The sequence below is a fragment of the Ixodes scapularis genome, unplaced genomic scaffold (assembly GCF_016920785.2).
Source record: "Ixodes scapularis isolate PalLabHiFi unplaced genomic scaffold, ASM1692078v2 PGA_scaffold6__148_contigs__length_123643588, whole genome shotgun sequence".
NCBI classification, from domain to species: Eukaryota; Metazoa; Arthropoda; class Arachnida; order Ixodida; family Ixodidae; genus Ixodes; species Ixodes scapularis.
Window position 1 is genome coordinate 78,025,136 of NW_024609881.1, and position 27,832 is coordinate 78,052,967.

Below are 27,832 nucleotides of genomic sequence, written 5' to 3' on the forward strand. Positions count from 1 at the left end.
ACAGCGTGTATCTGTAACCTTGGGTTATGTGAGGATCCGAAAGGGTGACAGAGTACACCCAGGGCTTTACTATTGTCTGGTGCGGGTTGGCCTTCCTAAGAAAGCGTCCTGAAGATGATTCATAGGCAAAAGGGTCGGTAATAAAATGGACAGTGAAGGGGAGGTGGATCCAGTCCAGGTGTAGCCCGAAACCATGCTGGCTGACACCTTGCGCAGCTTTTGACACTGTAAAGTTTAAAAAAAAAAAAAAAAAAAGCAGAAACGTTCAATCTGAGCATAAAGCTGATAATCAGAGTATCGTTATATTTTCTTTCGTGTGCTCTCCTTGCAGAGTATCGTTTTATTATAAGCGTGCTGCCCTGGCAGTTAAATGCTTTTCGTGAATAAACCTTCAACTAAGCGTATGTGTGCAAATGAGCTGGTGTGAATGGCACATTACCGAAACCCCCGGACAGCCGGTAAATAAAAACGACACAGACATTCAAAAGTGTTTTAAGTGTCGGTCCTTTACCTCCAGTGTCATGTTTTCTGACAGGTACATGAGTAAAACTTTTCAGTAAGTCGCATACCCATTTGTTTTTATACAAATGGTTTTTATTTCTAGTAATTTGGCTCCACCCTAAAGACAGTTCTTTAAGTGACTACCTTAGTCTTAACAAATGTAAGGTAAAACATCTATAAAGCACTGTTATGCCTCAAAGGTCGATACAGAGGAATTCGATGAAACGGCCCTAAGCGATTCGATGAAACGGCGTTCGATGAAACGGCGTTCGATGAAATGTCCATTCATTCGATGAAACGGCGTTCGATGAAATGTCCGCTACCCGGTTCCCAAAACGTGCAAGCGCGGAACGGACTAGGTACACTGCGCGACACTGATATCGCGAACACGACGTTGGCTCTTTTTTCGAATTTTACTTCGAAATGGTGTTAGTAGGCACCAAAGTATACCGCTTAGGTCTGTGGCCCAGATGAGCACTTCTAAAGACACTAATAGTTTTGAAAACAGCGTTTTTATTCTATGAGATAAACATAAAAACACGACGATCGCTATTTTTACGGTACCCAAAGCGCTTGCGTACGTTTTTCTAAATCTTCCTAATAGTGAACTAGATATTTTTGAGAGCGATGAATCAGACAGGTTGACAAGCATATGACTGGGACTTTATTTTGTTTACAATTTATAACACTGAACCCTTGCTCACACGGAAAAAGCTTGAAGGCTTTCTAGCTTCAAGACGTCTTCTAGTTATTATTTTTAACGACGTTGTAGTAAATTTGCACTTCGCTTTTCTGTATTCAATGAACCTAAAAGATTGATGAGCCAACTTCTTGCTATCAACAACAATTTATGATTTACAGCACAAGATTGCCCAGGCACGGCCCGGGCCGGCCCGGGCCCGCGCGGCCCGAGAATTGTTTTGTTCAAGCCCGAGCCCGGCCCGGGCCCGAGAAAATACGAGCTACCTGGCCCGAGCCCGGCCCGCGGGCCGGGCCGGGCTCGGGCTTTCGGGCTGGCCCTGGCCCGTGCAGTGCTCTAGCGTAGCATACTTAAAGTACTATAAACACCAGGTACTTCCAAAATAAAGTATGAGTACTTTTTAACACAACCTTTTATGACCTCCTTTCATTCCCTAATAGAGTGCTTTTTAAAGCTGTAGTTTTATAGGGCCTACCAAATTCCAAGACTGAATTTTACGAATAAAGTTTGTCCGCAAACAAAATTAATATTCCTAAATTTTTTTTTTTTTTTTTTTTTGATTTGAGGTAGTTTTTTGTTTATCTTGTCAAGGCTCGTGCTGTACAATGAGCCAATGCACTTTTGGACCACGACAAAAGCCACTGGTTTCCAGCCTTATTCTTATTCGAGGGAGGAGGAGTTGCATTTTCATAAAAGTGAAAATGTGAAAGTAGATATCATAGGACAAGAAGGGCAACTGAGTGTTTTATTCATCCAGGTGCTTGGCTATTTCAAAGTACCGACGTTAATCGAAGTAACATTTTTTTTAGATTTGTCGTGGGGCAATTAGTACTGCCAATCACAAGGACGGCAATGCCAAATGCAGCTGCAGAAATTCGGTACAGGTGATTTTTTTCATTAATGTAATGTATGTTTAAACATGAACATAAAAAAGTTAAGTTCAGAATTTCAGAGAATTGGGAATCAAACAAAAATAAACTTCGATAGAACCCAAATCTCTAGCAAAATATTAACTCGATATAACACCCTCCGAATTTCACAAAAAATAAACTCTGAAAGCATGAAATCCTAATCAGGCGTTATTTTTGGTCAATAGACTTCTTGCAAAACCGAAGCGATCCTATAAGCAGTGACAGGTTAAGAGTGAAGTGGAAGCCCTTCCCACCTCTTTTCACTTTAACAGGGTGAACGCTGGAGAGGAGGTTGCCTACCCTTCAGCATTCACTTTGCTAAAGTGAAAAGAGGTGGGAGGAGCCTCCACTTCACTTTTAACCTGTCACCCATTATAGCAGCAGAATGTTGCACAAAGCATCTTGAAAACCTCTTGCTCACCGTTTCGCTTTCGATTTGCAACCTTCAATTCGCTACCTTCCGTCACAACCAAACACAGTGCTTGCATTTTCGGACATGCGACAACCCTTAAATTTGTTATACTTGAAGGTGTTGCCTATCAATACGGATAGAATGTTGGGCACATTTCTTGGGGGCTCCCAACGCACCAGGGTTTGTGTGCAGGTAAAGAAACGAATAAGTGGTAGCTTACTGGGTCGATCCTCCTGTTCCATCGTCCCAATGTCCTGGACATCTTAAATGATCCATAACCTGGGAACGTCATGCTGCACTATGGAGTTGTAGTTGGGCTGCCAGAAATGTGCGAGATGCGAATGGCCATATTCCTACTCCTTGTTCAGTTTATGCAGGTCCTTACAACCGCTAAAGGTCAGTGTTTCAATGGGGGCTCTCACGGAGATGAATGCGTGAAATGCAAGCGAGTGCAGACTTCATTTTCAAGCAGTGTCGAGGTGCACTATTTCGTCAACAGGGCAATCGAAATCGAAACCATGCCACTCCTCTCCATGGCCAAAGAAACCCCAGAGTGCAATGCATTCAGTGTTGCATGCAGGGATTTTTAGAAGCATTCCTTTCTGAATATCTAAGCTGTAGGTAATCAGTGAGGTTGGAAAAGCTTAGCAAAAAAATTATCTGGATGCTGTAATAAATAGTAGCAGCGTCAACCAAATGGTTTGTTGCTGTTTTTGTTCTTATTTACTCCCGTTGCACAGGAAATATTAAGTTCTTGTATGTTTTTTTTTTTTTTTTTTTCTCAAACTTACACTGGCGAGATTTTAATGACAAATGCACCACCTATAAACATCTTCGTAAAAAATTTTATTAGCTTTTTTTTTTTTTTTTTTTTTTTTTGCGTTTTAATAGCGTTTGAGAACTGCAGAACCGTTTCAACGTTCTCCTGCGATGCAAGAGAAATTGACAGTTGGCATCATGCCTACCGTTGCAAATTATACGCCTGCCCCCGTTGAAGCTGGGAATTAGTGTTTTAATTAACGCCTCAAAAGCTAATAACCAAGTTGCATCATGCACGAGCACGAGCGGTTGGGCCAGAAGCGCGCGAGCTAAACTCAACAGGTCACTGGCATGCCTCGCACGCACAGTAAGCTTTATTTGCTCGATACACGGACCACTGCTTTCATTCATATTTGCTGTTCCTTGCATTTGCCTCTGTTGAACAAAAGAAAATGCGGCGGCAATATCGTCGCCAGTGAAACGCCACAACCATGCCGCTTTGCTGCACCACTCTGAAACCGAGTATACCCTTGGTTCGCCAGCCCTGTACGCTGCTGATCGAACGACGATGTGTTAGGAACGGCGCCTAGAATGTGAGAACAGCGATAAAAATAACATTGACGAGCTACATACCTCCTGGACAACTTCATCGTTGTCGGAGTCGTGCATTGCACAGTTGGCGACCATCGGGCAAAATCGGGAACGAGCTTTCGAAAAATGTCGCTGGATAGCGCCACATTACAAAGAAGTGGATAGACACCACGCGACTAAACTTCACGAATCAGGCGGTGTTTTGCGCCGCCTAACCAGTGTGTACAAAACGTATTAAAGCGACACTGTGACTAACGTTGACTGTGACAGGATATTTATGATCGGCAAGGTTTTTATTTGTACATGACATATGAAAACACAACAACCCAAAACACAATTTGCGGCTCGAAATTCGTTTTCTTTCCACCCGAAATCGGCGGGTCATCGAAGGCGCACACTCAATACTAAAAATACACAACCCATTTTTATGGCTTCTAATAGGAGGGTGCATAAAAAGTTTAAACGATTTTGTGCCCAGTGTGACTGCAGATCTGTCTAACGATTGGTGCACGTGACATGTCACGTGCAAGATGGATGGTTGATTGTAGGAGGATTTCTTGCAGGCTTGCGTGCGCTCCGTCCGGTAGGTTTTATCGAAGGCTAAACGGAGGCTAGCTACGGTCACGTGATGTGGTGAGGGTAAGGAGGAAAATGAGAAAGAGGCGAAGCGTCAAGGGAGCATGGCTTGTGGAGGCTACACGGCTGACATCATGCCCTCTCCTACCCTTCTATTCTCCATGAAATACGTCGATTGGAAAAAAAAAAAAAATTAGCACAGCCACGTGACTTATAGTAACTTTCTCCATAGAGTTATTATAATGTACGCTAGAGGTTCAAGTGGCGCTAGTGTGCTGACGCAAATTGAAGCAGACAGCAACCAGTCCGAAATTGACTTCCGGTAATGCATTTCTATGGGAAAAAGTGAGTGCATTTTCTCCCTGCGCTCGATCATAAATGCAAATATCCCGAATAATTCATACGTACAAGGTAGCTTGAAACAGTTCTCAGTCAGGCCGATGCAATAATCGGTCAGTTACGGCGTTTTTCTTTCAAATTCATCGCATTTGAAATGGTGCTAAAACGCCTTCGTACGTGTATTTGTGTGCACTGTCGGACACTGTTAGCGCGAACACGACGTCGGCGCTTTTCAGCAAGGACATCTAGAAATAAAGGACTGCGAAAAGTACGCAGCAACACTGGATCAGCCACTACCCGTGCATGTACGATCAAAATAAATTGAAGACCATGTAATATATTCCGATTTTAAATAAGTAAGTATACCGCTTTATTCTTTCTGCTCTGTGCGAAGATGCTTGTTCTAAGTTCAAAATATCACCCGCACGCTCGAAATCCTTGAGAACAAGTGTCCGATAAAAGCTGCCGTGTAGAGAAAACAATACGAAGAGACACCTTTCACAGCCCACATACTTTATTCTTTACGTTTTGAATGTTTTTATCCGCTCATGCACGACGGGGTCAATTTTATATAGTGACAGGACCGGCATATTAGCAATATATAAGCGTCACCGGAATGCTGGCGAGCCTTGAACACACTCTATATTCCTTTCGATTGTAATTTTGCTTTGAATCGTCGCTTGTTTTTACATACGTCCTGCGGAACACACGTTTGGGATTGAAATCTCGCGAAGTTAAACATCGTTCACTGATGAAGAAAAATGCGCAAACTAAAGCAATTACACTTTTACAACGTTAATCAAGGTACATACAATTCGGTACGACCCAAATAACCGAAGTGCTCCGTGTTATTTCCCGTCGAAGAGACAAAATGCACGTGTGTTTTCCCATAAGAATGCACAGGAAGACTGGAAAAGTAGACTGGTTGCTGTCTGCTTCAATTTGCGTCACGGAAGTCGCATAGACACTAGCGCCAGTTGAACCTCTAGCGTACATTATAATAACTCTATGACTTTCTCCCCTACCAATTGCGTTTTTTTGTTTTTGTTTTGTTTTTTACTGTATTAAAAATATACGTCAAGCAAAACATTTTTTTTTTATGAGGGGGGGGGGGGTAGTATCTTTTAAAGGAATACTTCAACGAAATTTGAAATATTTCCGTCGTGTTCAAAAATAGGTTGAATATGATCCACAATATCCGTAAATGACAATCGCACGTTTGTATTTTGATCCTGGTGGCTGTATTTTTCGTTATAAACGGCCCACTCTGGCAAGCGCTTGGAGAAGGCCCAGCTTAGAGCACGTGACATCCACCGCAATCGTGACGTAGGTCGTCTCAAGACGAGCAAAGCTACGGCGAGGCTGACGTCGAGAGTATGGCCTAGTCATTCCAGCCACTGAAGCGGCTGCTTTTGTACGAATTTTGAGTGACGGGTTAATCTTCTATAATCTTGTAGGGGGACAATAGCGACTTCTGTGACACACAAAAGGCATTCTCCGAAAGAGGGGAGTTCCTCCTGCCCCACTTCTTTCGTCGTGGCCGGAGGCAAGACAACCTCCGTCACTAGCTGTCAAGGTTCCTAGACGGGCATTAGAAGCGAGACGTTAGCGACATCCACCAGGTGCCCTTTTCTAATGGTTTAATTCGTTTTAAAATTCCTTTTCGTGACTTTTTTAACAAGATATTAGTATGTTCGATATGATGCTGCTTTTTTGAACACATATAGACCAAAAAATGAGCGCCGAAATTTCGTTGTAGTATCCCTTTAAAGCAGAATACAGGGTGTCTCAAACAGCGGCCAGGCTTTTCACCTTGTTACAGAAAGAATAAACAAAAAGGGCGGACAAGGACGAGGACAAATCGACCGCAAAAATCAGACTGACAAGGACAAATCGACCGCGAAAATCGGTTTTCTAACCTATCGCGCTACGATTTTTTGCACAGCGCGATAGGTTAAGAAACCAATTTTTGCAGTCGATTTAAAGAGCCTGGCCACTATTATAGGCACCCTGTAGATGTTAAAAAAAAAAATATGCTTGTTTTGTTTGCAGGGTCTGTTGTCCGCACATGGTCCGCAGGCTCAGAGGGTTAGATTGAGTCCGGTTGGATCACTGATCTCTATGACAATAAACCTTTTGTAGAAACATTGGTTCGAGAGTAAATGGTTCTAGCACCCTTTCTCTCTTCCTTCTGGCCGAGCAGAGAGGGAAGATGGTTTCGTTGTGTCGACTTCGGGCCGAAGATTAAGCACGATGGTGACAAAGGCGAGTTTGGTGGAGTTGTATCTAGGTCACAGCGCCTCAATGGGTAAACAGGATGTAGCTGACGTTTTGGGTATGGAACGGGTGGGAGAGACCTTGCGCACGTGTTGTTTTCTAGTCACGTAGCCTCAAACCCAGTCGCGTGTCTAGGTGGCAGCACATATTCGCCAAGAGGTCCATTGCCGGATTGCGCTTCCCCCTCCTGCGAGTGAAGCCACCAGACGGCCATCTTGCTCGAGGCGAAGTTGCGTTCTTGCTAGCGTTGCAGAGGCTGGCGGCAGCGTGCTGAAGAAACATTTCCTATTCGTTAGTCGTCATTTGCTGACCCTGTATAAGTGTCAAGACTCTTGCCATTGAGATTGACTGATTGAACATGTTTTATTAATAAAAAAAATGAAAGCCGTTTACAAATCCCTGTAAAGCCGAATTGGAGCGCAGCTCTTGAGGAGGAGTAGGGAAGGGTACTGAGGGGGGTCACGTCACCTGCGGGTAGTCACGTGACCTCGGAAGGGGGGGGGGGGGGGGTCACGTGACCCCCCCCCCCCCCCCCGGTTACGCTGACGCCGCTCAGGCTGGAAACGGGCCCCTAAGAGCTGCGCTCTAAAAGAAGTAAAACGCGTACGACTCTCTCTAATCAATTGTCCACTGACATCGGAGAGAGAAGTGGGTGGGGGAATGGGGTGTGGATAGGTAGGGGGGTACCAGAAATGTCTCTAATGAGATGGAGTCCTGGATGTTTGCTGTCGCGACAAAGTCAAGAAGCGAGTCTAATATAGCTTTGCGGTGCTGCGGTGCGCCCCTCGGGTGTATCCAGTCCCGAAGGCACCCCGGCCGCAGCTTAGGTTGCAGTTTTCGAATGGCTTCTTCCCGCATCCGGCTGAGCTCCACACAGTCCCATAAGAGATGGGCACTTGTGGCTTGCTGTCCGGTTGCACATCGTCTGCAAGATCCATCGTCGGCGTGTTCTCTTTCTAGATCTGTCTTGAACGCACATCTCTCGAACTTAGCCCGGACTGCTGGGGAGACGGCCGTTTCGGTTCGGAGTCTCCGAAGACGCACTGTAGCCCACCGACCGTACCTGTTTGGCAGTGGGTCATCGTCTTCAGGTAGCTTATTGCGGAGGACCCTTCTCCGCTCGAGGCGGGCAAGGGTCGCCTCCTCGTCCCAGTCAGGCTCCTCTTCGTCATCAGAGTCGTCTTGAATAAGTGCGGGCGGAGGGTTGTCGAGAATTGCACTTTGGCCTGTTGCGGGGGGGTAGGGAGAAGGAATGAGCTCCCGCGCGGCTTCGTGTGCTCTCTCGTTCCCCTCGATCCCGGCATGGCCCGGGACCCAGGAGATGGTGATTTTAACTCCTCTGGATTTGAGGGTCTTTGCTCTAGCTTTTATTTTTTTTTTTTGCCGTTTTGCTGGAGGAGTCTCGCTTCCGGCAAGTGGCTAGGGCCTCTTTCGAATCTGTGTACACGCGTAGGTGCTTGGACCCCTCTGGAGTCCAGGGACTCGTCTTCCACGGCGAATAATATGGCTCTTAGCTCTGCTTCTTTGGTCGAGTGTTTCTTGTGAAACGCAAAGTTTGCCTTAGATTCTGTTAAGGCAAAACCGTGCAATGGCTGTGCCGCCTCCGTCTTCTCTGACAGCTGCGTCGGTGTAGACGTGTACTGTCTCGGAGTCGGGACGGACGTCCTGTACGGATTCCGCGTGTTTTTTGGCTGCGTTGTTCCTTCTGCCCTTCTGGTCTTTGTCTACGTTCTGCTTCATGGGGCAATGGTCTACCACTGCCTCGTCCTCCCACGGGGGTGGAGGAGAAAAGATTGCGGGGCGGCCTATTAGCTGATACCCAAGCAGCTGGAGAATGGCCCTTCCGGGTCTGGTTCGCTCAAGTCTCTAGACTTGTGCGATGCGTCCGGGGCGAAGCGGCGTGGCTTGGCGAAGACTGGAGAGCCTTTGGTGTTGATGCAATGTGTGATGTTGTGTTTGACTGATGCCTCGGTGTTGCATGGCTGCGTTAGCGTTGGGAATTCCTTTAAAAGGTTTTTCCATGGAGCAGCCATTTTGAGGGGTTGTAAAGTAGAATTTAACGATAGTGCCTTTGATAGTACGCCTCGGATACTGAGGTGTGTTGTAGAGTCAAGGAGAAGACGGAGAAGCCAGGCTCTGAAATAGCCACCGAGCACGTCGTAAGAGACCTGGTCACCCGCACTGCAACGAACGCCAACACGCCGGAACCCTTTACTGACGACGATGATCACGGGAAGACAACTGCCGAAGAAATGCGAAGTCGCAGAAAAGTGGCGGTGTGGGAAGGTAAGCGAATCTACGAGGCTGAACACGTCGACGACCACACAGGATCTCAATCCTCGCCCGGGAGGGTTAAAGGCGTGAGAGCTACGCAGAACATTCACATTGCCAAGTCACAGCCTCCCAAAATGTTAACAGGAGTAGTGCAGCACGCTTTCGTTACATCCAAGAAAGCAACACTTTCTACCACGAAACGATGCACACAAACACGGGTAACCCCGAGCAACAAAAATGGTAAATTTTGTGAAACAAAAGTTTGCGAACGGGAGTCCGTTCACCTGATCAGTTACCTGGACTGAAGTGTCAAGCCCTGTACTAATTTTTATGATTTTGTTTGTGGGCACTACAGTACAAGACGCCGCGATTGAAAATCCTTGAAGAGCGGCCCATATGGTCGTGTGCTGTCTGTTGACCAATCACAATTAGGCGAACCACGCTCAAACTTGAAGTCACATGCAATAGTTGATAATGAGCCAGACCACTGATCAGTGATGAGGAGCTGTTGCGCAGTATTCTGTAAGCAGTCTAACGACGAAAAAGATGTACCTTCCACCCCCCCCTCTCGCTCTTGCGTCGCAACTGGACGCTGGCTGGAGCTCTTTTCTGCACTGCGAGTGTCGCAAGTCACAAATAGTCATCAGAGTAATGTAAAACTCTGCTCCAGAGACATATACGGCTTCACGCACATTGCACTCGCAAAACACATCCACACAGCATTGAATCTTGATCGGTATTCAAGCGTGCGAAGAGACGCAGCACTTGGGCATGTCAAGAAAGCTTTGATCATACAGCGAGATCGTTGAAACTTGCATTTGACGAGGCCTTTTGTCTGCGGCACTGCGCTATCGTAAAAGTTTCTCTCATTGCTTATACAGGGTCTTAAAAAACTTGTTCGCCGGATGACGACAAACGAGTAGAAAACACGTCTTTAACACGCTGTCACCAGGCTCTGCAACGCTAGCAAAAACGCAATTTCGTCACATGCAAGATGGCCGTCCGGTGGCTTGACTCGCGCTACAGCCACTGCAGCGACCAAACGGGGAAGTGCGATCCAGCCATTTTCTTTGCTTCTGTTCACAAGAAGCAATAAGTGAAAATGTTCCCAGAAAAACAAGTATGCTAACATTGTACGCTAGAGAAGCTCCCACAAGATCAGTAGGTTGGATCCCAACGGTTGTATCTTTTATAACGGGCGGCAGCTTGTGCCACTTACTAGAAGTGAAAAACCAAAAGTATGATTTCTCCTTAGCCCCTATAAGCCAATTTGATTCCCCTCTGCAATTTCATAACTATCACCAGAATGACCTTTGAGGGATCAGACAAAAAAAACGGCTTCTGTATCTATGTCACCAAAGACAAGCGCGAGATTACCTACAACCTGAATAAATCACGGCAATGAACAAAAACTCAAGTGCCACCTCTGTTTGAAGTCCTTTACCCAAACAGAGGACCTAAAACGCCGCAGATTTAGAAGGAAGCACCTTTTGTGCATTATTTGTCCAGAAGCATGCCACAAAATTGCAAGTGGCATACGCACACTGCTGAAAAGCCTTTAAAGTGCAAGCCTTGCTCCGTGCCATTTTCTCCATGCAGTCACATTCAAACATGCAAGGGTGAAAAACCTTACAGATGCCAACAATGTCCTTTAAGAGTGCGACTATGTTGTTTACATGCAAATACATATGGGTAAAAACATTGTGGGATCATTGTGGAAGCCTTGTCCGAAAGCCTTTGCTCAGATTACGAACCCGAATGCTCGTAATCGGATACACACACCCAACAAGACTTACGAATGCCAGGAATGCCCCCAAGCTTTTATCACTGTACCTCTCTGAAAATGCTATGTTCGAAAGCACACATGCAGCAAGAACGTTGATCATGTTGTTTCAAAAAATATTATTTTACTGAAATGCCGCGCAATAAACGCGAGAACGCTCATATTTTGTAGGTGACGGCAACAAACCCACCAAGGATGTCGACAGTCCACTCTACTCCACCGAAGAGATGCTGTTCAAATGCTGTTTCTGCACCTACGTCACCAAAGATCAGCGCGAGATGACCCGCCACCCGGTCAATCCCTGCAATGTACAAGAACTCGAGTGCCTGCACTGTTCGGAGCCGTTCCCTAAAGCAGAGGACCTGAAACGCCATACCGAGATCCACGAGAAGGAAGCGTTTTTCGCTTCCAGAAGCATCCCACAGAACAGCAAGCTGCAAACATAGACCAGTGAAAAAATATTCGAATGGAGGCCTTGCCCCGTGACGTTTAGTCCTGCTCACACACACGTGGGTGACCTTACACGTGTTAAAAAACAGACAAGGACAATAAGCCCTTCGTAATTTTGAGGGCTTACTCTCGAGAGTATAGCAGCAGGGTTCACATGCAAGCACGCACAGGCAGAGAGCCTCCTTACAAGTGAGAGCGCTGTCAGAGGTCATTCACCCAAGTCACAACTTTCCATATTCAGTAGGGCACACACGGTCGAGAGACCTTTCCAACGATGCTTACGGTCGTTTACTTCGAGTGGCTATTTGAGAGTACACATTCAGACGCACTCAATATACGAGGCCCTGTAAGTGCAAGGTCTTCGCTCGGATTCCAGTTCTCAATGCTTGCGTTCAGACACACGGGCAAGAGACCTTACAAATGCCAGCTATGCCCCGAAGTCTTTGCTTCGAGTAGCAATATACGAACACGCATTTTCACAGACTGTATTTCAGAACAATGCCAGGCATGCTTAGACTAGAAAGAGGATAAAAAAAATGGCATGTCCTAGAACATTTGCTATCAGTCCAGCCTGAGAAGCATAGTGCAAATGCACGCATGACAAGCCCGGTGCGATTTATGTTGTGAAAGCACGGACAGTGAATAGACCTTGTGAATTTTGGCACCTTTCAAAGGGTCAGCGACATAGAAACAAAAACAAAGAGTCGCCTACCTTATGAGGTGACACCGCTTTGGTTTTCAATCTCAGACGTTGTCCTCGGTGCTGGCACGGGCGCGAGTGCGTGGCTTCTTGAAAACACTTTCCACGCTGTCGCATCCGTGCCTTTACCAGTGCCGAAGAAAAGTTGCGAGAATATGCTTAACAATGTTAAAACTCAGTGTGCATGAATGAGGACGTGCAATTACAGTAATAAAATTGAAAACAGGATTGAACTAGTTTTATTATATTTAAAACTTGCAAGTAAAACCAAATAAAAACTTCAGGCCACTTTCTAGGGCATGCACCAAAGTGTCAAATGAGGCCACATGCACTTTTTCAGCCATTGTGACGTCTGGATGCCTCCAAGTGCTCGTCTCCATGTATACAAAGTTTGCATACACATAAATGTTTACACATTTCCAAAAAAAGCTTGTATATAAAAAAAAAAGGGAATGGTATAACAGTTTTTGCATCTGGCACGCATGACTTTTTTCAGGACGAAAAAAACAAGCCGACAAGAACTTCAATCCGCCAGTCGGGATTGGTGTGTTGGGGTCAATCTGTTAGCCCCGGTCGGACGTCTGGGGCGTCGGCGAGGAGGTCTTTGTCCACCTTGGGGAAAAAGAAAAAGATGAAAAAAAAAGTGAACGCCGTTTACAACTCCCTGTAACGCCGAATTGGAGCGCAGCTCTTGAGGAGGAGGAGGGAAGGGTACTGAGGGGAGGGTAGACCCTCCTCCTCCTCCTCCTCCTCCTCCCTTCATTGTTTAATATGCTCTGGGGGGGTCACCTGACCTCGGGGGGAGGGGGTCACGTGACCTCGGGGGAGGGGGGGGGGTCACGTGACCTTGAGGTGACCTTGGGAGGGATCACATGACCTTGGGGGGCCACATGACCTGGGCAGTCACGTGACCTTGGGGGTTACGTAACCTTGGTTACGCCGTTGGCGACGGCGACACCGCTCAAGCCGGAAACGGGCGCCTAAGAGCTGTGCTCTAAAAAATTACAGGACACTTGAGACTGCTTACGTGTAGAAATGCAAAAGCATTCCTACATGCAGCATATTCCTACAAGGAGCACGCCCCGCTGTCCCCTCGGTGCGAAGGACAGCAGGTGGCGTGTCTGTTCCTCCATGGCGAGGAGGACAGCGGGCAGCGCACCCCGCTCCTCCGCACCACAACATGACTGAAAGCAGAGTGTAGAACACGTGATACAGTAACGCACAGGGAAAGGGAATTTCCTGCTCCTCCCCCCCTCCCCTCCCCTCCGAGTCTCCGGCCATGCCTGACACGTGACCCGAGAGGGTAGAGAGAGCGACGGCAGCGCGTGCGCCACCCTCTCCCTTTTACCGGCACGCAGGCCGCAGTGCCACGAGAGGGCTTCTCTGTGGGGCGGCATTCCTTGGGACTATGACGCGTCACAACCAATGGGAATTTATATATCATTTTTTTCAGCCAACGGGAAAATGGGAATTCAGCTGCCATCTCGCTCGGCTAATGGGAGAATGGGAATTAATTTGCCGTTTTTCAGGGTTACAGACGCCGCTGGCTGCGCTTAATGGGACAGTTAATGCTCTCAAATTAAATAGAGCTCAGTTTAGGGCACGGTTATGAGATACCCTTTGGGCGAGAATTATGGTGCCTGGCGCACGTCCTCGACCGGTGTGCTTAGCCACGCCCCCCGATTTGCTCCGCACCATCGCGTCGCTTCGTCCGGCCTGTCACTTCCCGGGGAGAACAATACCAACTTCGTTTCTCCCTGGTTTCAGGGAGTCACCGCAAAGTGAGCTGCGCAGCGCGGATGCACGTTGCATGCCTGGAGGCGGGTAAATAGAAGTCCGTGTGGGTATGCGAACGTGTCGCGCTAAAGGCATTTATTATTTTTTTTTATCGAGACGGTGCGTACACGGGCAGGAGAATGTTGGTGGCGCATGGGTCGACGTGTTCTTCTCTATCGCCCCGAGTGGCATGGCGGCAATTTTTGTTGCCGGAGGGGCCACCAAATGTACTACAGGTTTGTTTTGAGCTAGTTGGTACATAATTGACTAGGGTTTTCTCTCACGAATTTCTAATTTGTGATTGTTCAGCTTACCCTACTCAATTATGCCACCAAATGCTTTCACTTTCAAGCCCAAACAGACATGCGGCTGCACGCAGGCATCCCCTCGAATGTGCAAAACATATGTACACACGAGAGCGAGCGCATCCTCAATACGGGTAAAAAGATGCCACATTTGCGTCGTCATAAAGTTTCGGCGTTTGTGTCGTTTTGCAGCATGGTGTGGTTGTGTTCGTAAAAGTATTCCTCCTCCTGATCATTTTATGCAACGTGCCCCACTGAGAGGCAAGGCGGAAATATGCCTAAGAACTGCTCCGTTCCGTCCCGCAACTCCTGCAACTCGGTCCTGCAACAAAGCGTAATAATGCAGCCGTTTCATTTCACGAGATTCCTTCCAAACCTAAACTACAAACAGCCTGGCTGAAGAAAATTTCAAGACATAACATTGCAAAAGGTTGAATGGGTGTCTTTTTCTCGGTCGGTCATTTGTTCACTCCATTTCACTGAAGAAGATTTTAAGCGTGGAGCTAAAAGGAGGATCCTTGTGCCAGCAGCTGTGTCGACGGTGTTTCTGGAGTATTTGTCTTACACTCAACCAGCTGCCGCCTCAAACCGAAGAGTTGATCACGAAGTACCGAGCACTTCCGCTGCAACGCAACCAGTGTTGCCAAGTGAGACTGGTGCTTTTTCTTAGAGAAGGTTATAGGTGACAGTACCGCTCAAACTTCACAGCGAGTCACCGACGATGTGGAGAGGGATCAAGCTGATATCAGCAAACCAAGTATCGAGGCAAACGGTTGTCAGACTGAGTTTGACTTGAATGCCTTCAAGGCTCGCATCAACAATCTGGAGAAGCGTCGACAAATGCAAGCTAAGCATCTCGGCGATAAACTCGCTTTGCTCCAAACAGCCAACAACATCCGAGCACAGTTTAAAAAAAAGTGGAAGCCGTTTACAAATCCCTGTAACGCCGAATTGGAGCGCAGCTCTTGAGGAGGAGGAGTGAAGGGTACTGAGGGGAGGGTAGACCCCTCCCCCTTCTCCTCCTCCTCCCCTCATTCTTTAATATGCTCCGGGGGGGGGGTGTCACGTGACTTCGGGGAGGGGGTCACGTGACCTCGGGGAGGCGTGACCTGGGGGTGACCTCAAGGCCACGTGACCCCAAAGGTGACCCCCACGTGACCTTGGGGGTCACGTGACCTGGAGGGGTCACGTGACCTGGGGGTCACGTGGGGTCACGTGACCTTGATATGACCTTGGAAGGGGTCACGTGACCTCGGGGGTCACGTGACCTTGGGGAGGCGACCACGTGACCTCGGGGGTCACGTGACCTCAGAGGGGTCACGTGACTTGGGGGTCACGTGACCTTCAAAGGGTCACGTGGGGTCATGTTGGGGTCACGTGACCTTGAGATGACCTTGGAAGGGGTCACGTGACCTCGAGGGGTCACGTGACCTTCAGGGGGTCACGTGGGGTCACGTGACCTTGAGATGACCTTGGGAGGGGTCACGTGACCTTGGGGGGTCACGTGACCTTGGGATGACCTTGGTTACGCCGACGCCGACGGCGACGGCGACGGCGACGCCGACGGCGACGCCGCTCAAGCCGGGAACGGGCCCCTAAGAGCTGCGCTCTAAAACTATGAAGGCAAAATCCTCGTTCAGTGTGCCCTGAAGGTTGAACAAGCCGGAACTTTTGAATTTCGAAAAGAAGCATCCATCATGGACTGAGCGCACACTGAGAGACTGTCTTTTGGAAAGCTTGCTTGAGCAAAGGATACAATCACATAAGGGAAAGAGACTTGTTCAAGCTGCCCTGCAGTACTCCTTTCTTATTAAGTGCATTCTCAATGTTTCATTTTGTGAAAAAAAAAAAAAACAGTGAAACTCAAACGTCATTGTCTTGTATAAACGGGGCACATAATTGCAGAGTATGTCCATTACAGCTAAAGCGGCTCTCCTTATGGTTAATTAAGATGAATGAAAAACATGAACAACAGGGTATTGTGGAGGCACAGAGAAGAAACAAATTAGTTCGACTTTAATTTCCCTTTTTGAACCATTTGGAACATCCCTTCGAGTCTGGGTGACGGTTTCAACCCTACCATCTGCGTATGCTCAGCTAAAGGGCGGTTGTATCAATTTTTATGTAGCAAAAAGTCTGATTGCATTGAAATGTACGCTCCGATGCACTTGCAGTCTTACAAAGAGGGACAATAAAGTAAGCAACCAACGAAATCACCACATTTGTTTTCTCCTCTACAGCGTACAGTCAAACCAATTTTATCGAACCCGGTTAATTCAAACTATCCCTTGCATCGAACTATTTCTGAACAGACTAGCAGCTGCAATGAAAATGCGCAACGAAAAATTGCCGTTACATCTCCCGATATATAGAACTGCCAACAGCGCCGTTTTGCTTTCTAAGCCAGCTTCCCCACAAAGAGGGTAGCCGCATTCGGGAAAAGCCGGCTTGCAGAGCAAGCTAGGTTTTTTTTCTTTTATGGAAGAAAAAAAAATTCTCTTTTGCGGAGGGAGCAGGGAAAGGGTGAGCCGGTGAAATCTTAAAAAACGAAGAAGTGGCCACTGAATAGCTGTGTGGCACATCCCTCATGACATACAGACACTCCTTTGCGAGTAAACAAACAACTTTTCTAAACAAGGTGTGCCTCTTTGTTGTCAAATTCATTCAAACTTTTATATTGCATTACCCGCTGTATCAAACTGGAGTTCGATATAAACGGGTTTGACTGTATGTGGCGGTTGGCTAGCAGGCGACACTCATAAAGCCGCGGTCAGACTGCTTATACATGATAAAAAGATTTTAACGCAAGCCACCACAAGATTCGCGCTTCGAATGCCAAATGGCAACGAGTCCAGGGAGAAACTTGGCATGCGGCATCCGAACTACAAATATTGCAGCGACTCGTGTTTGCAGTGTCTTTTGTATGATGCACGAGCGGCATGCCGAAGTCGATTCTGAGATTGTCCTTTTATGGTGACAATTCAATCTAGACGCTCCAAGCATCCCAACAAACCCGGAATCGCGATCGTGCATAGCTTATTTCCTCGTTAAAAGCGTCTTCAAAGATTGCGACGCACCACTTTTGGGAAGAATTTTCTTCAGAGAGAAGTGGTCGACGAAGGGCGCTTGTCAGCGAGTTGCAAGCAATGGCTTCGCCCGCGGTGAAAAAAAAGGAGTCTTATTCGAATGTGCACCTATCATACTTTCTTAGAAACGAGTTATAATGAAATCATTCGGAATCTGCGCGTATCGAAGGGCTTTCATTGGTCCACACAATATAGTCCGCGAAAAAAAAGTGTCCACATGTTTTTCTCTTGTCCTGAGGGCGGTTTTGTAATATAGGACTTGGTAAATGTGAGAACTTACACATTTTAAACCATATAAGACCAAAAACAACCTGTTGTATTTAAATTTTTTCATTTAAGTTTCACCACACTAACTATGTGGCGCCACGAGCTGCCACAGGAATCCCCGTAGCCAGGCGGCACTATTGTTAACCCATCGAGCCCATGCGCCCAGTTGGATTTCTCCCGGGGCAGTTGGCCCCTGGGTTGTTTGCCCATGAATAAATGAGTATGTGTTTGGACCTTGAAGCTGCTCGACGTCTGTTCTTCCGGGGCGTTCCCGCCCTTGGGCCCACCGGTGCTCGCCGCCCCGCTTCGGCATGTGAGACTTCATCTTTCCAGCAGGCCGCCTCGGCCCTGCTTCTTCTCCTTTTTAATTTTGTTTGGGCTCTTCGAATCCCAACACAACCTTTTCCAAAATTGACTCCAGTGACCCTTTCAAGGTTGCAACTTTTCTGCTTAACCATGCATGCTGCCACATACACACGCTTACTGATTACCAGCTGAACGTAATGAAAAGCGACGAAGAGAGAAAGAAACAAACTGCTGGACTATCAACCCATTTAATAAACTTCCTTCTCCTCAACTCAATCCTTAACGGGTAGCTTCATCTTCTTCAGTAAGAGCTTAGACGTAAACTTCCTTTTCTTTTCTCCTCACGAACCGTGGAGTTCTCCCCTTCTTCGACTTTCCCCATCTTAAAAAGGTAGCTTCTTCTTCAGTAAGAGCTTAGACAGATCCGTGGAGTTTTTCTCTTCTTAGGCTTTCGGATCTTGAAATCGAGGCCATCTTCCGGTATGTTGATGATTTCCTTATACTAAGCAACTCTGATGCACATGAAGAGAGTAATGGGTGCCTAGACGTGGGCATGCGAAGCTTCGAACTGTGGGGAACAATGAGCCTCACGGCACGCGGAAGGGCGGCGCCGAGAGCGGGGAAGAAGAAGAGAGGAGAGGCTCGTGGTCGGTGCGAGGCTGAGGTTCGAAGGACGGTGGGCCAACAGGACAGACGGTGCTGAGGAGCCTACAAAGAGCCGGACTTCACAAGCCAAGCAAGCACCCGGACCTCAGCGAGCCCAGGAAAGACCCGGACAACACCGAGCACATGAGTATCAATTAAACCTTGCTTAATGATAGCGCTCCCTCGTATGACTTCCTTGGGGCGAATGGAACTCGGCCTGATCGGGCGATATTGATAGGCGACCCACATATATGGCGCCCAACGTGGGGCCCGATCAGTCTGCCGTTGTTTCTTTTCGCTCCCAGGAAGTCCCACGAATCGCGATTTCTAAATTTAGGTTTGTTGTGTTTCCCCATTTGAATTTTTGTTACTCCGCTGGACATCAGTGTTTAACGTTCTGCCGCCATGTCCAGGTTACGGAATAAGGCCGCCCATCCCGAGGCCTCAACTCAGTCAGTGGCGGATATTGACTCGGACGTGGGAGAAGGCACGAGTGGGGAAGCGAGCGTTGCGGCAGCGCTAGAACCCCCAATTCCGGCGGTGAACACGGGAGACGTCAGCGAACTAATGCACGCCATGACGGCGATGTTCGCGACGTTTTCTAGACAGATGGGTTTGGCCCCAGGGGTGGTGAATCCCGCGCCTACGCCCGTGCCTCGCCCGCGGTTGAGCGTGCCGACGCCGACCTATTCGGGCTACTCCGACGCAGCATCGGTTCACGATTTCTTGCAGGACCTAGACGCGTACATTGCCGCGTTGGGCGCGTCGGATGAAACGGCCCTGATACAGATCGTCCCAATCGCGTTGACGGATGACGCAGCGCGTTGGAGGCAAATGCAGAGGCCGTTCCTTTCGATGGCAGATTTCCGGACACGATTCAGAGAGGAATTTCTGCCTCCCGACTATGAGATGCGGATCAGAGATGAGCTAGCCAGCCGTACTCAGCATCCGGACGAGAGCCTCGTAGAATACATCCGCGCTCTCCAGGAGCTCTACGCCAGAGCCGACCCTACAGCGTCAGACGCGGAGAAGGTAGCTAGGGCGATCCGCCAGTGTCACCCTAGATTTAAACCCTACTTGCGCGGACGTGATTTCGCTGATCTGGAAGCACTTGCCAGAGAGGCGCGCATCGTTCAGGCGAGCTTGCTTGCCGAGTTGACGTATCGCCCCCCTCAACGCACAGAGGAATCTCTGGAGCCGGGTTGCGCCTGGACAGGACAAGGCGCGGGAGCTTGCGACGACTCACGTACGCCGTACGTGGCCGTTACAGGACATAGGAGTGGCGCAACTGCTGTGCCCCGCGCCTTAGATCCCTTCGCTTTTGAACAGAGGCGCAGAGCAGCTAACGCGGGCTCTTCCAGGGCGCATCCCCCTAGGGGAGGCGGCGCAGCCGACCACCGCGGAGTCGCGAATCATTACGAGGGTCGCGGGAACTACAATGACCCCCGGCGCGACACTGCTTCGCGTGATGGTAGCGGCGGACGCTCAGCACACAATGGCAGGAGACAGGTCAGGTGCAGGAGACAGGTCAGGTGCTATAAACACAATCAGCTTGGGCATATCAAGCGTCAGTACACATGGACGGCAGCTCTCCCCCCATGGGTCTCAGGGAAACGGGAGAGGCCGGCGCCACTAATTGGACTTCCCGACTCGCGGTTGCCGGCCGCTGCCGAGGCCCCTCATCAGTCTGCCAACGGGGCTGGAGTTGCGGTCAGCGACAGGTCGGCGTTTGCCCCGTCGGCATGTCGGACTCAGGGTTTGACATCTGAGAAGGGGCCGTACGTGCGCGTCGAGATCGGTGGTAACATTTACTACGCACTAATTCGGCGTCGGTGCGGTGTTGTTGCAAGAGCATGACGGACAGCTGCGCCCGGTGGCATTCGCCAGCCGAACCCTTACACCGCCAGAACGCAATTACAGCGTGACGGAGAAGGAGGGGCTGGCCGTCATGTTTGCTCTAAACAAATTCGACCTGTATTTAGACGGGACAACCTTCGTCATTCAGACCGACCACGCCGCTCTCACCTGGATTCAAAGGTTGAAAGAGCCGGCGGGGAGGTTAGCTCGGTGGGCACTCACTTTGCAGCGATACTCCTATACTGTCGAGTACCGAAAGGGCTCCACCAACAAGGTTGCAGACGCACTTTCTCGGGCGCCCCATGATAGTGGTTGGAAGGAGGAGACGCAACCAGGGGATTGCGAGAGACAAGCTTCCCGCGCGGCCGCTCATAAGCGAGACAGCGGGAACGGATCGATGCGACAGGAGCTCGTCGCAGTGTTAGGAGGCCGCACGAGGGAACAGAGGATCGTGGCTTGGGGTGAAGTGGTGAGCAAGGAAGAGCTTGTCGAGGCCCAAAAGGCAGATGGTTTTTGTCAGCGGGTGTTGGGGAAAATTGCGGAAATAGCAAGCAACACCGGGAACACTGGCGGTCAATTTAACGAACATATTGATTCATACCTGCTGGGTCAAGACGGCTTATTGCTCCGCTACATTCCAACAATCGACGACGAGGAGGGGAACGACTCTCCGTTCAGGGTGGTGATTCCTAGGAGGCTACGGAGGCGGTTTATCGGATACTTCCACGACTCGGCTTTGGCTGGTCATGGCAGCGGCAGCAAGACTTTTCAAAAGTTATGTCGCGTCGCGACCTGGCCAGGGATGAGACAGGACACACTCCGATACGCCCGTAGCTGCCCAGCCTGCCAGAAAGCGAAGCCGCGAGGGGGAAAGCCCCCAGGCCTGATGCAGCCTGTAGTGAGTCACTACCCGTGGGAGATGGTTGCTTGCGACATCATCGGCCCACTTCCAAAAAGTCCCCGTGGGAACCAGTATTTATTGGTAATAACCGATCATTTCTCAAAATGGGTGGAGTTACACCCGCTGAGGAAGCTGGTCTCGGAGCGCATCTGGGAGAAGTTGTTGGAAACTTTCATGCGCTTCGGTACACCCACGCGTCCCATCAGCGATAATGCTAGCTATTCTACCAGCAGAGTGTTCACTGACTCCTGCATGGCGCTAAACATAAAGCACAAAAGGACGACACCATACCACCCTCGGACTAATATCACTGAGAGAGTGACCCGAAACTTGAAGAGCATGCTGATCACACTAACGGAGAGACACAGGGACTGGGACGAACGCATTGTCGAGATGGGTTTTGCAATCCGGACGACCGCGAACAGTGCGCGAACCCGTCGATGAGAGATCTGATAGGGGCTCTGCGCGGCACTATCATCTGCGGCCTAGAACTTGATCTAATCTCTGCAAGATGTTAATAGAGCTTGTTCTGTCCAGAAATGCCCCCCCGGAGGAACCAGAATGGGCGGCGCCATCCAGGAGGGCGACCTTCCACTTCCCGGGGTACCGGCGGAACCAGCCAGACCAGCCAACCGGGTGGCCAACCCGCTCGGCAGGAGACCGGCCACACCAGCCGACAGGGTGGTCAACCCCGTTGGCGGGAGGACGGCCAGACCAACCGACAGGGTGGTCAACCCGGTTGGCGAAGAACAAGGGGGACCAACCAACAGGGTGCTCAACCCGGTTGGCAGAGGCGGGGTGATCAACCCTGGCCTCGATCACATCAACAGAGGCAGGGCGGCGGAGATGCGGAGCACCGGAGAGCCTCGAGTGACCAGGCGGGCAGACGAGACTCCACCCCACGAGGAGAAGCGGTTTCGACGGCGGCTGGAGAACCAGCTCGGCGCAAGCCACCTCGCCACGACCGTGGCCACCTGGACGGCCCAGGACGGCCAAGAGGCCATCCACTTCGTGTCCAGGGTGCGATGGAGGAACCAGCCCCGTCCAAACCCTTCCCAGCTGCCCGCCCAGATCCCGCAGCCCTTCCGAGGGCATACGCTGCCCCGTTTTTCGCTACCCGACGACCACCCAGACGCCTGCTGGCTGTGCCAAGTCCCGGTGGTCCACCAGGACACACACGAGGCCAGCCGCCGACACACTGACCTCCTGAAAAACATGGGCCGCCCCGCCGGCGTCGCAGCAGCAGTACAACTGCTTCGCCGGGATCGGCCAGACCTTCTAGCTCCGGCGGCTCTCGGCTTCAGCCAAGCTACTGGAAGCCGGAGTCCTGCCCCCGACCAACTGCTCGTTGACGGGTTCGTCGCCGAAAACCCGGCGCTCGGCCCCTTCCCCAAGCACACACCGGCCCCACCAGTGCCGGCCCCCCGTTCGACAACTGCGGCCCCATCCGCGTCCACCAACACCAGCGACGCGGAGATGAATGAGCTGGAGGAGTACTTGGCCAACAATCCAGCGACCCCTTGTGCTACCGACGGGCCAGATTCTTTCGTCGACGGAGCCGCCGCCGAAGACCCGGCACTCGGCCTCTTCCTCGAACACGCACCAGTCCCACCGGTGCCGGCACCCCGTTCAACGGCTGCGGCACCATCCGCGTCCACCACCACCAGCGACGCGGAGATGGGCGAGCTGGAAGAGTGCTTGGCGGACGGTCCATCGACTTAGGATGCTTCGGAACCCCCGGAGTGGGAGGCTTGAGGGGAGGGGAGTGTGGAGAACAATGAGCCTCACGGCACGCGGAAGGGCGGCGCCGAGAGCGGGGAAGAAGAAGAGAGGAGAGGCTCGTGGTCGGTGCGAGGCTGAGGTTCGAAGGACGGTGGGCCAACAGGACAGACGGTGCTGAGGAGCCTACAAAGAGCCGGACTTCACGAGCCAAGCAACCACCCGGACCTCAGCGAGCCCAGGAAAGACCCGGACAACACCGAGCACATGAGTATCAATTAAACCTTGCTTAATGATAGCGCTCCCTCGTATGACTTCCTTGGGGCGAATGGAACTCGGCCTGATCGGGCGATATTGATAGGCGACCCACAGAACATAGCTGCCACGGATTGGCTTTTACCCATGAACTTCCCGTCAACCATTCCATACGGTTTTTAGACCTCTCATTGGAGTTTCAACCTTCCCACGTGTGCTGGAGTTATGAACCCCGTTCATGTAAGGGGTTCCTTCCGTTTACCTCGGAGAATTCCAAAAAAGTAAAACGGGGGCTGGCCACCAAAGCTTTAGTCTCGGCGCTACAGAAGTCCTGCCCTCATAAGGTGGGGCGCTGCTTTCAAGAACAGCTGCGTCGACTCCAGGATTCTGGGTACTCGAGTACCCTCCTCGTACCGGTATGCGAAAAGCTTTGTAGGCAGGTGCGACAAAATCCTGAGAAGAATCAACCAACGCAAAAGAAGCCCCCAAAGCCTTTCGCAGTGGTCCCATATGTTCACGGCATTACCCATAGGTTAAAAAAGATCGCCGGCCGACAAGGCATCCACGTTGTGTGCTCCGCCCCCAACAAGGCGTACGCCATGTGCCGTAGGGTGAACCGGAAAACCGCCCAGAACGGGACGACGACCTGCGGCACTGCGCATCGAACACCCTACACCTTATGCGAAGGAGTTGTTTACAAGACCCCTATGTCATGTGGCAAAAGCTACATAGGACAAACAGGGAGGTGCATCAACGACCGCACCAGAGAACATGCAGCCTCTGTGACCGCACTAACGTCGGCGGGCCACCTTTCGGCACATTGTCGGGTCTGCAAATGTGCTCCTGATTTCACAAGCGTTACCGTCTTAGCAAAACACCGAAAGCAGCTTGGAAGGGAGCTCCTTGAGGCGTTGGCCATTGAGGAGGGGGAGGGAGAATGCGTGAGTGTTGCCTCCATTGCGCTCTTGCCCAAAGAAAAAATGTATCTGAGGAGAGCGGCACCTCGGATGAACCAAGTTGGGACCTAGTGACTCCAAGATCCGACCGAGTAAAACGAGGGTGACACCACCGGAAGTATAAAAGACTAAAAGAAGCAAGTTTTTCAAGATCCGAAAGTCTAAGAAGCGAAAAACTCCACGGATCTGTCTAAGCTCTTACTGAAGAAGAAGCTACCTTTTTAAGATGGGGAAAGTCGAAGAAGGGGAGAACTCCACGGTTCGTGAGGAGAAAAGAAAAGGAAGTTTACGTCTAAGCTCTTACTGAAGAAGATGAAGCTACCCGTTAAGGATTGAGTTGAGGAGAAGGAAGTTTATTAAAAGGGTTGATAGCCCAGCAGTTTGTTTCTTTCTCTCTTCGTCGCTTTTCATTACGTTCAGCTGGTAATCAGTAAGCATGGATAACCAACCGGCTCAGCTACAAGCCATCACCACATACACACATTATCCCATGCAAATTAATTACGATTACAGTAACAACTTTTCGCCAAGCCTGCACTCCATCTGACTGTCCGTGCTCCCTAGCTCCACCCTAATCGCTGTGGCCACTTTTAGAACTTTTATACCCCACCGGGGGGGAGGGGCAGAGCAACGCGACCGGCGGGACGAGCGACGGAGCGAATCGAGGGGCCGTGCTTTAGTGCTCTGCCCTGCCCGCACATCAAAAGTAGTCCTGAAGTGGCAACAGACAACGTCTCGGGAGCCGGCACGTCGTCAGGTGTTGCAATCCTGGCAGCTGGTGCCGTAAGTCCCGGCAAAAAGTAGAACCTAGTGCGTGTGTTGCCGTCGCACCGGGGCCCCGACTTTTGGCTGCTAAAGCTTCCGTGGACTGCCGAGCCGGAAGCGACCTGCAGCTGAACGGGCGCCAGCCACTTACACCGACGCTACTGCGATGCCACTAGGACCACGGCAGGTAACCGCACAATGCATCTATGACGTTGTAGAGCAAAAAACCTTCAGCCTTTCCACTCTCATGAAGAAGGAAGACCAGCGAAGCTGTAATATGTTGGAAATGAAGTATGTATAAATGTAAGGATTAAGATGTGATTGGGTAATTGGTTATGTGACAACCGTACTATCCCCGGTTGTCTTTGTTATACCATGTCAACCACCGAAGGCTCAAGAACGGGAGTCGAGGCGCCACTAGTTGTTCCTCCACCACGTTCAACCTCGGTAGGTGCTCCGGTATGGGTGGGTATTTGTAGCCGTTCATGGTCGCGAACCGGGGAACTGCGCCTTTGAGCAGGGAATCTCAGCACGTTCTGCCGGTTCTTTGTAGACGTCCGCCGACTGGATACACTGCCGCAACGCGCACACGTCTGTTTCCCGCTTTTCATCTGAAACGCCGCCAATCATGGATGCGTCTCCGGCGAACCAGAGCCAATTGCACACGGCGCACGTGACGCCACACGGGTTCTCCACGAACTTCCTCTGGAACCCTGCCGTCGCACCCGGGAACTGTTCGGCCGGCGTGGAGTGCTGTCGTCGCCGGACTTCGCGCTTGCACGTGGCCTCTGTGGCACAGTTGTCATCCGTGGCGTTGGCCCGCCGGCGCCGTTTGCATCGCTGGTTCTGGTCTCAACGGCGGCTTTCCAGGCGAGCAATGTGCCCTTCTTTCGCAGGGGAATCTGAAGCGGTGAACGCAGTGGAAGTCGAGGCGACAGCGGCTCTGTGTCTGTTGCGGACGCATTCGCGCTGCTGCGTACGTTGCCGCTCCTTCCGCGCCCAGTCTTTTTTTTCCCCAAAGGGCACGCGGCCAATCCATCCCGAGTTCAAACCAGAACTGATAAGAGCGCAAATCCGATGAGGACGAAGAAACACACGTGACGAGCGCTGCGCTTGTCTTGAGCGTTTCCTCTTCGTCCTCGACTGTTTTTTGCGCTGTTTCCTACGATGAATTCCCAGCAACGCACCCAAGTATCCATTATTCTATGATAGCTGGAAAGGTTGCCGCCATCTACGAGCGACGTCGGAAACCATACTGGTTGTGTGCTTGCCGCCGTCGCTTATAGATGGCGGTAGCTGTCCAGAAGTTTGTGTAGGTTTGTGTCGACATGATTTTGGTACCGGACACGATCCTGGGGAATCTAGCCCTTAACAGCTCCGCTGTAAAATCGAAGGACCACTTTTTACAACGCAGTAAATACGCTCCTTCCAAGCACCCTAATGAGGACACAGAGCACGGCGACATTGCAACACAATTCACCAGATAAAGTCTCGTCGGCAAGCGCCCGAGTGACCAGTGCCAAAGGCGCCTCTGCCGTCCAGACGGCGCAGCTGCGAGAGGAAGAGGCGAACGAAAACAAAGCATCTCCTTGCCGTAGCACCCGGGCGCACACACTTTTTGCTCGGCACGTCTGCTCCAAGCGCGAGAGGGCGCCCTCTTGAACACCGTGCCTGGGATTCCTCCGTTCGAGCTGTCGCAAAACTGCTCTTGCTGCCGTCGAGGCATAGAGCTAGGATCGATGATGAAGCTGTATCTAAGGGACGCGCATAATGCAAGCACCAACTGCTAAAGGATGCGGCACACGAGGAAAGACAACTTCAAGTTGGTGTGTCTCCCGTACAGAAGCACGAAAAACTAGGCTACCACTGTCCACCGATCCGAGTGTCATCTCGTGGCATCGCCTGCAATAGACGCATGGAAAGCAATTCATCCGACCGCTGGAACGAGTGCAGAGTCCAGACATGTACATATCTTACACTGTGGTTCAGGGCCAAGGCCTTCAACAGAGGCGCGGACTACAGAACCTTACTTACGTAGTCCGAAATATAGGACATTGATCTTGTATGCCAGCTTGAAGATTGTTTCGTTTTCGCAGTGGTTCTGCAGGGACACAATCCTGTCCAGGCCTGGAAGAAAGCAACGAGTCCTGCTTAGTGAAAAATCTAAGCGCTTTGCGACGAAAAAGAAGAGAAAAAGTTTAGTAACGCTGCAAACATTTAGACTAACCACCCAATGCTTCAAAAGGTTTTTGTGTTTAGTTCTACAGTCAATCCCGACTATATAGAGCCCGTTTACATTGAATTATTCCTTATATCAAACAATTTTTGTGCACAGTAATGTTACAGCAATAATATATAGCAAAAACTATGGTTACATCAAACAAAAATAGCAACCGCTACCGATATATCAACCGCCAAGACTGCCGTTTTGCTCTGAAAGCTGGCTTTACCCCAATGCGAGTGAGCGGCTGCATTGGGGGAAAACCAGCTTGCAAAACACGCTGTTTTCTTTTGTTTTTGTTTCTTGAGGAACCGCATTGATTACCCGGAAGAAAAAAAAAAATCCCTTTTACGGAGGGAGCAGGTAGAGGGTACTCTGTGCTCCCTCTCCCCGCTCCGTTGGCTTTCCCCTAAGACAGGCAGTTGACGTGGCTGCTCGGAAGAAAAAATATTGCGCTGGCTTAGCTCGGCTATGCCAGGATAGATATAGCGTGAGCTTAT

The 27,832-nt window shown here is 50.2% G+C and overlaps 2 protein-coding genes and 1 pseudogene across 6 annotated transcripts in view; 1 reads left to right on the forward strand and 2 right to left on the reverse strand.

The window, feature by feature from the left end:
* The window catches only part of LOC8029369 (DNA-directed RNA polymerase III subunit RPC5), a 45,781-nt gene extending 41,688 nt beyond the window's left edge, over positions 1-4,093 (reverse strand). Inside the window, exon 1 of one of the 2 annotated variants that reach the window (XM_029979022.4) lies at positions 3,917-4,093. In XM_029979022.4, coding sequence (XP_029834882.3) covers positions 3,917-3,970 — 54 coding nt within the window. In that variant the 5' untranslated portion in view covers positions 3,971-4,093. The remainder of the gene's footprint in view (positions 1-3,916) is intronic. The other variant, XM_042294689.1, reaches the window with a different exon arrangement.
* A 7,054-nt stretch (positions 4,094-11,147) lies between these two features.
* Positions 11,148-11,882, forward strand: LOC121838527 (annotated as a pseudogene).
* A 612-nt stretch (positions 11,883-12,494) lies between these two features.
* LOC8034179 (importin subunit alpha-3) overlaps positions 12,495-27,832 on the reverse strand; it is a 57,245-nt gene continuing 41,907 nt past the window's right edge. For all 4 annotated transcript variants that reach the window (XM_040209181.3, XM_042294691.1, XM_040209180.3 and 1 more), the window contains 2 exons: positions 27,146-27,238; positions 12,495-12,885 (listed from right to left, as the gene is read on the reverse strand). In XM_040209181.3, coding sequence (XP_040065115.2) covers positions 12,797-12,885; positions 27,146-27,238 — 182 coding nt within the window. In that variant the 3' untranslated portion in view covers positions 12,495-12,796. The remainder of the gene's footprint in view (positions 12,886-27,145; positions 27,239-27,832) is intronic.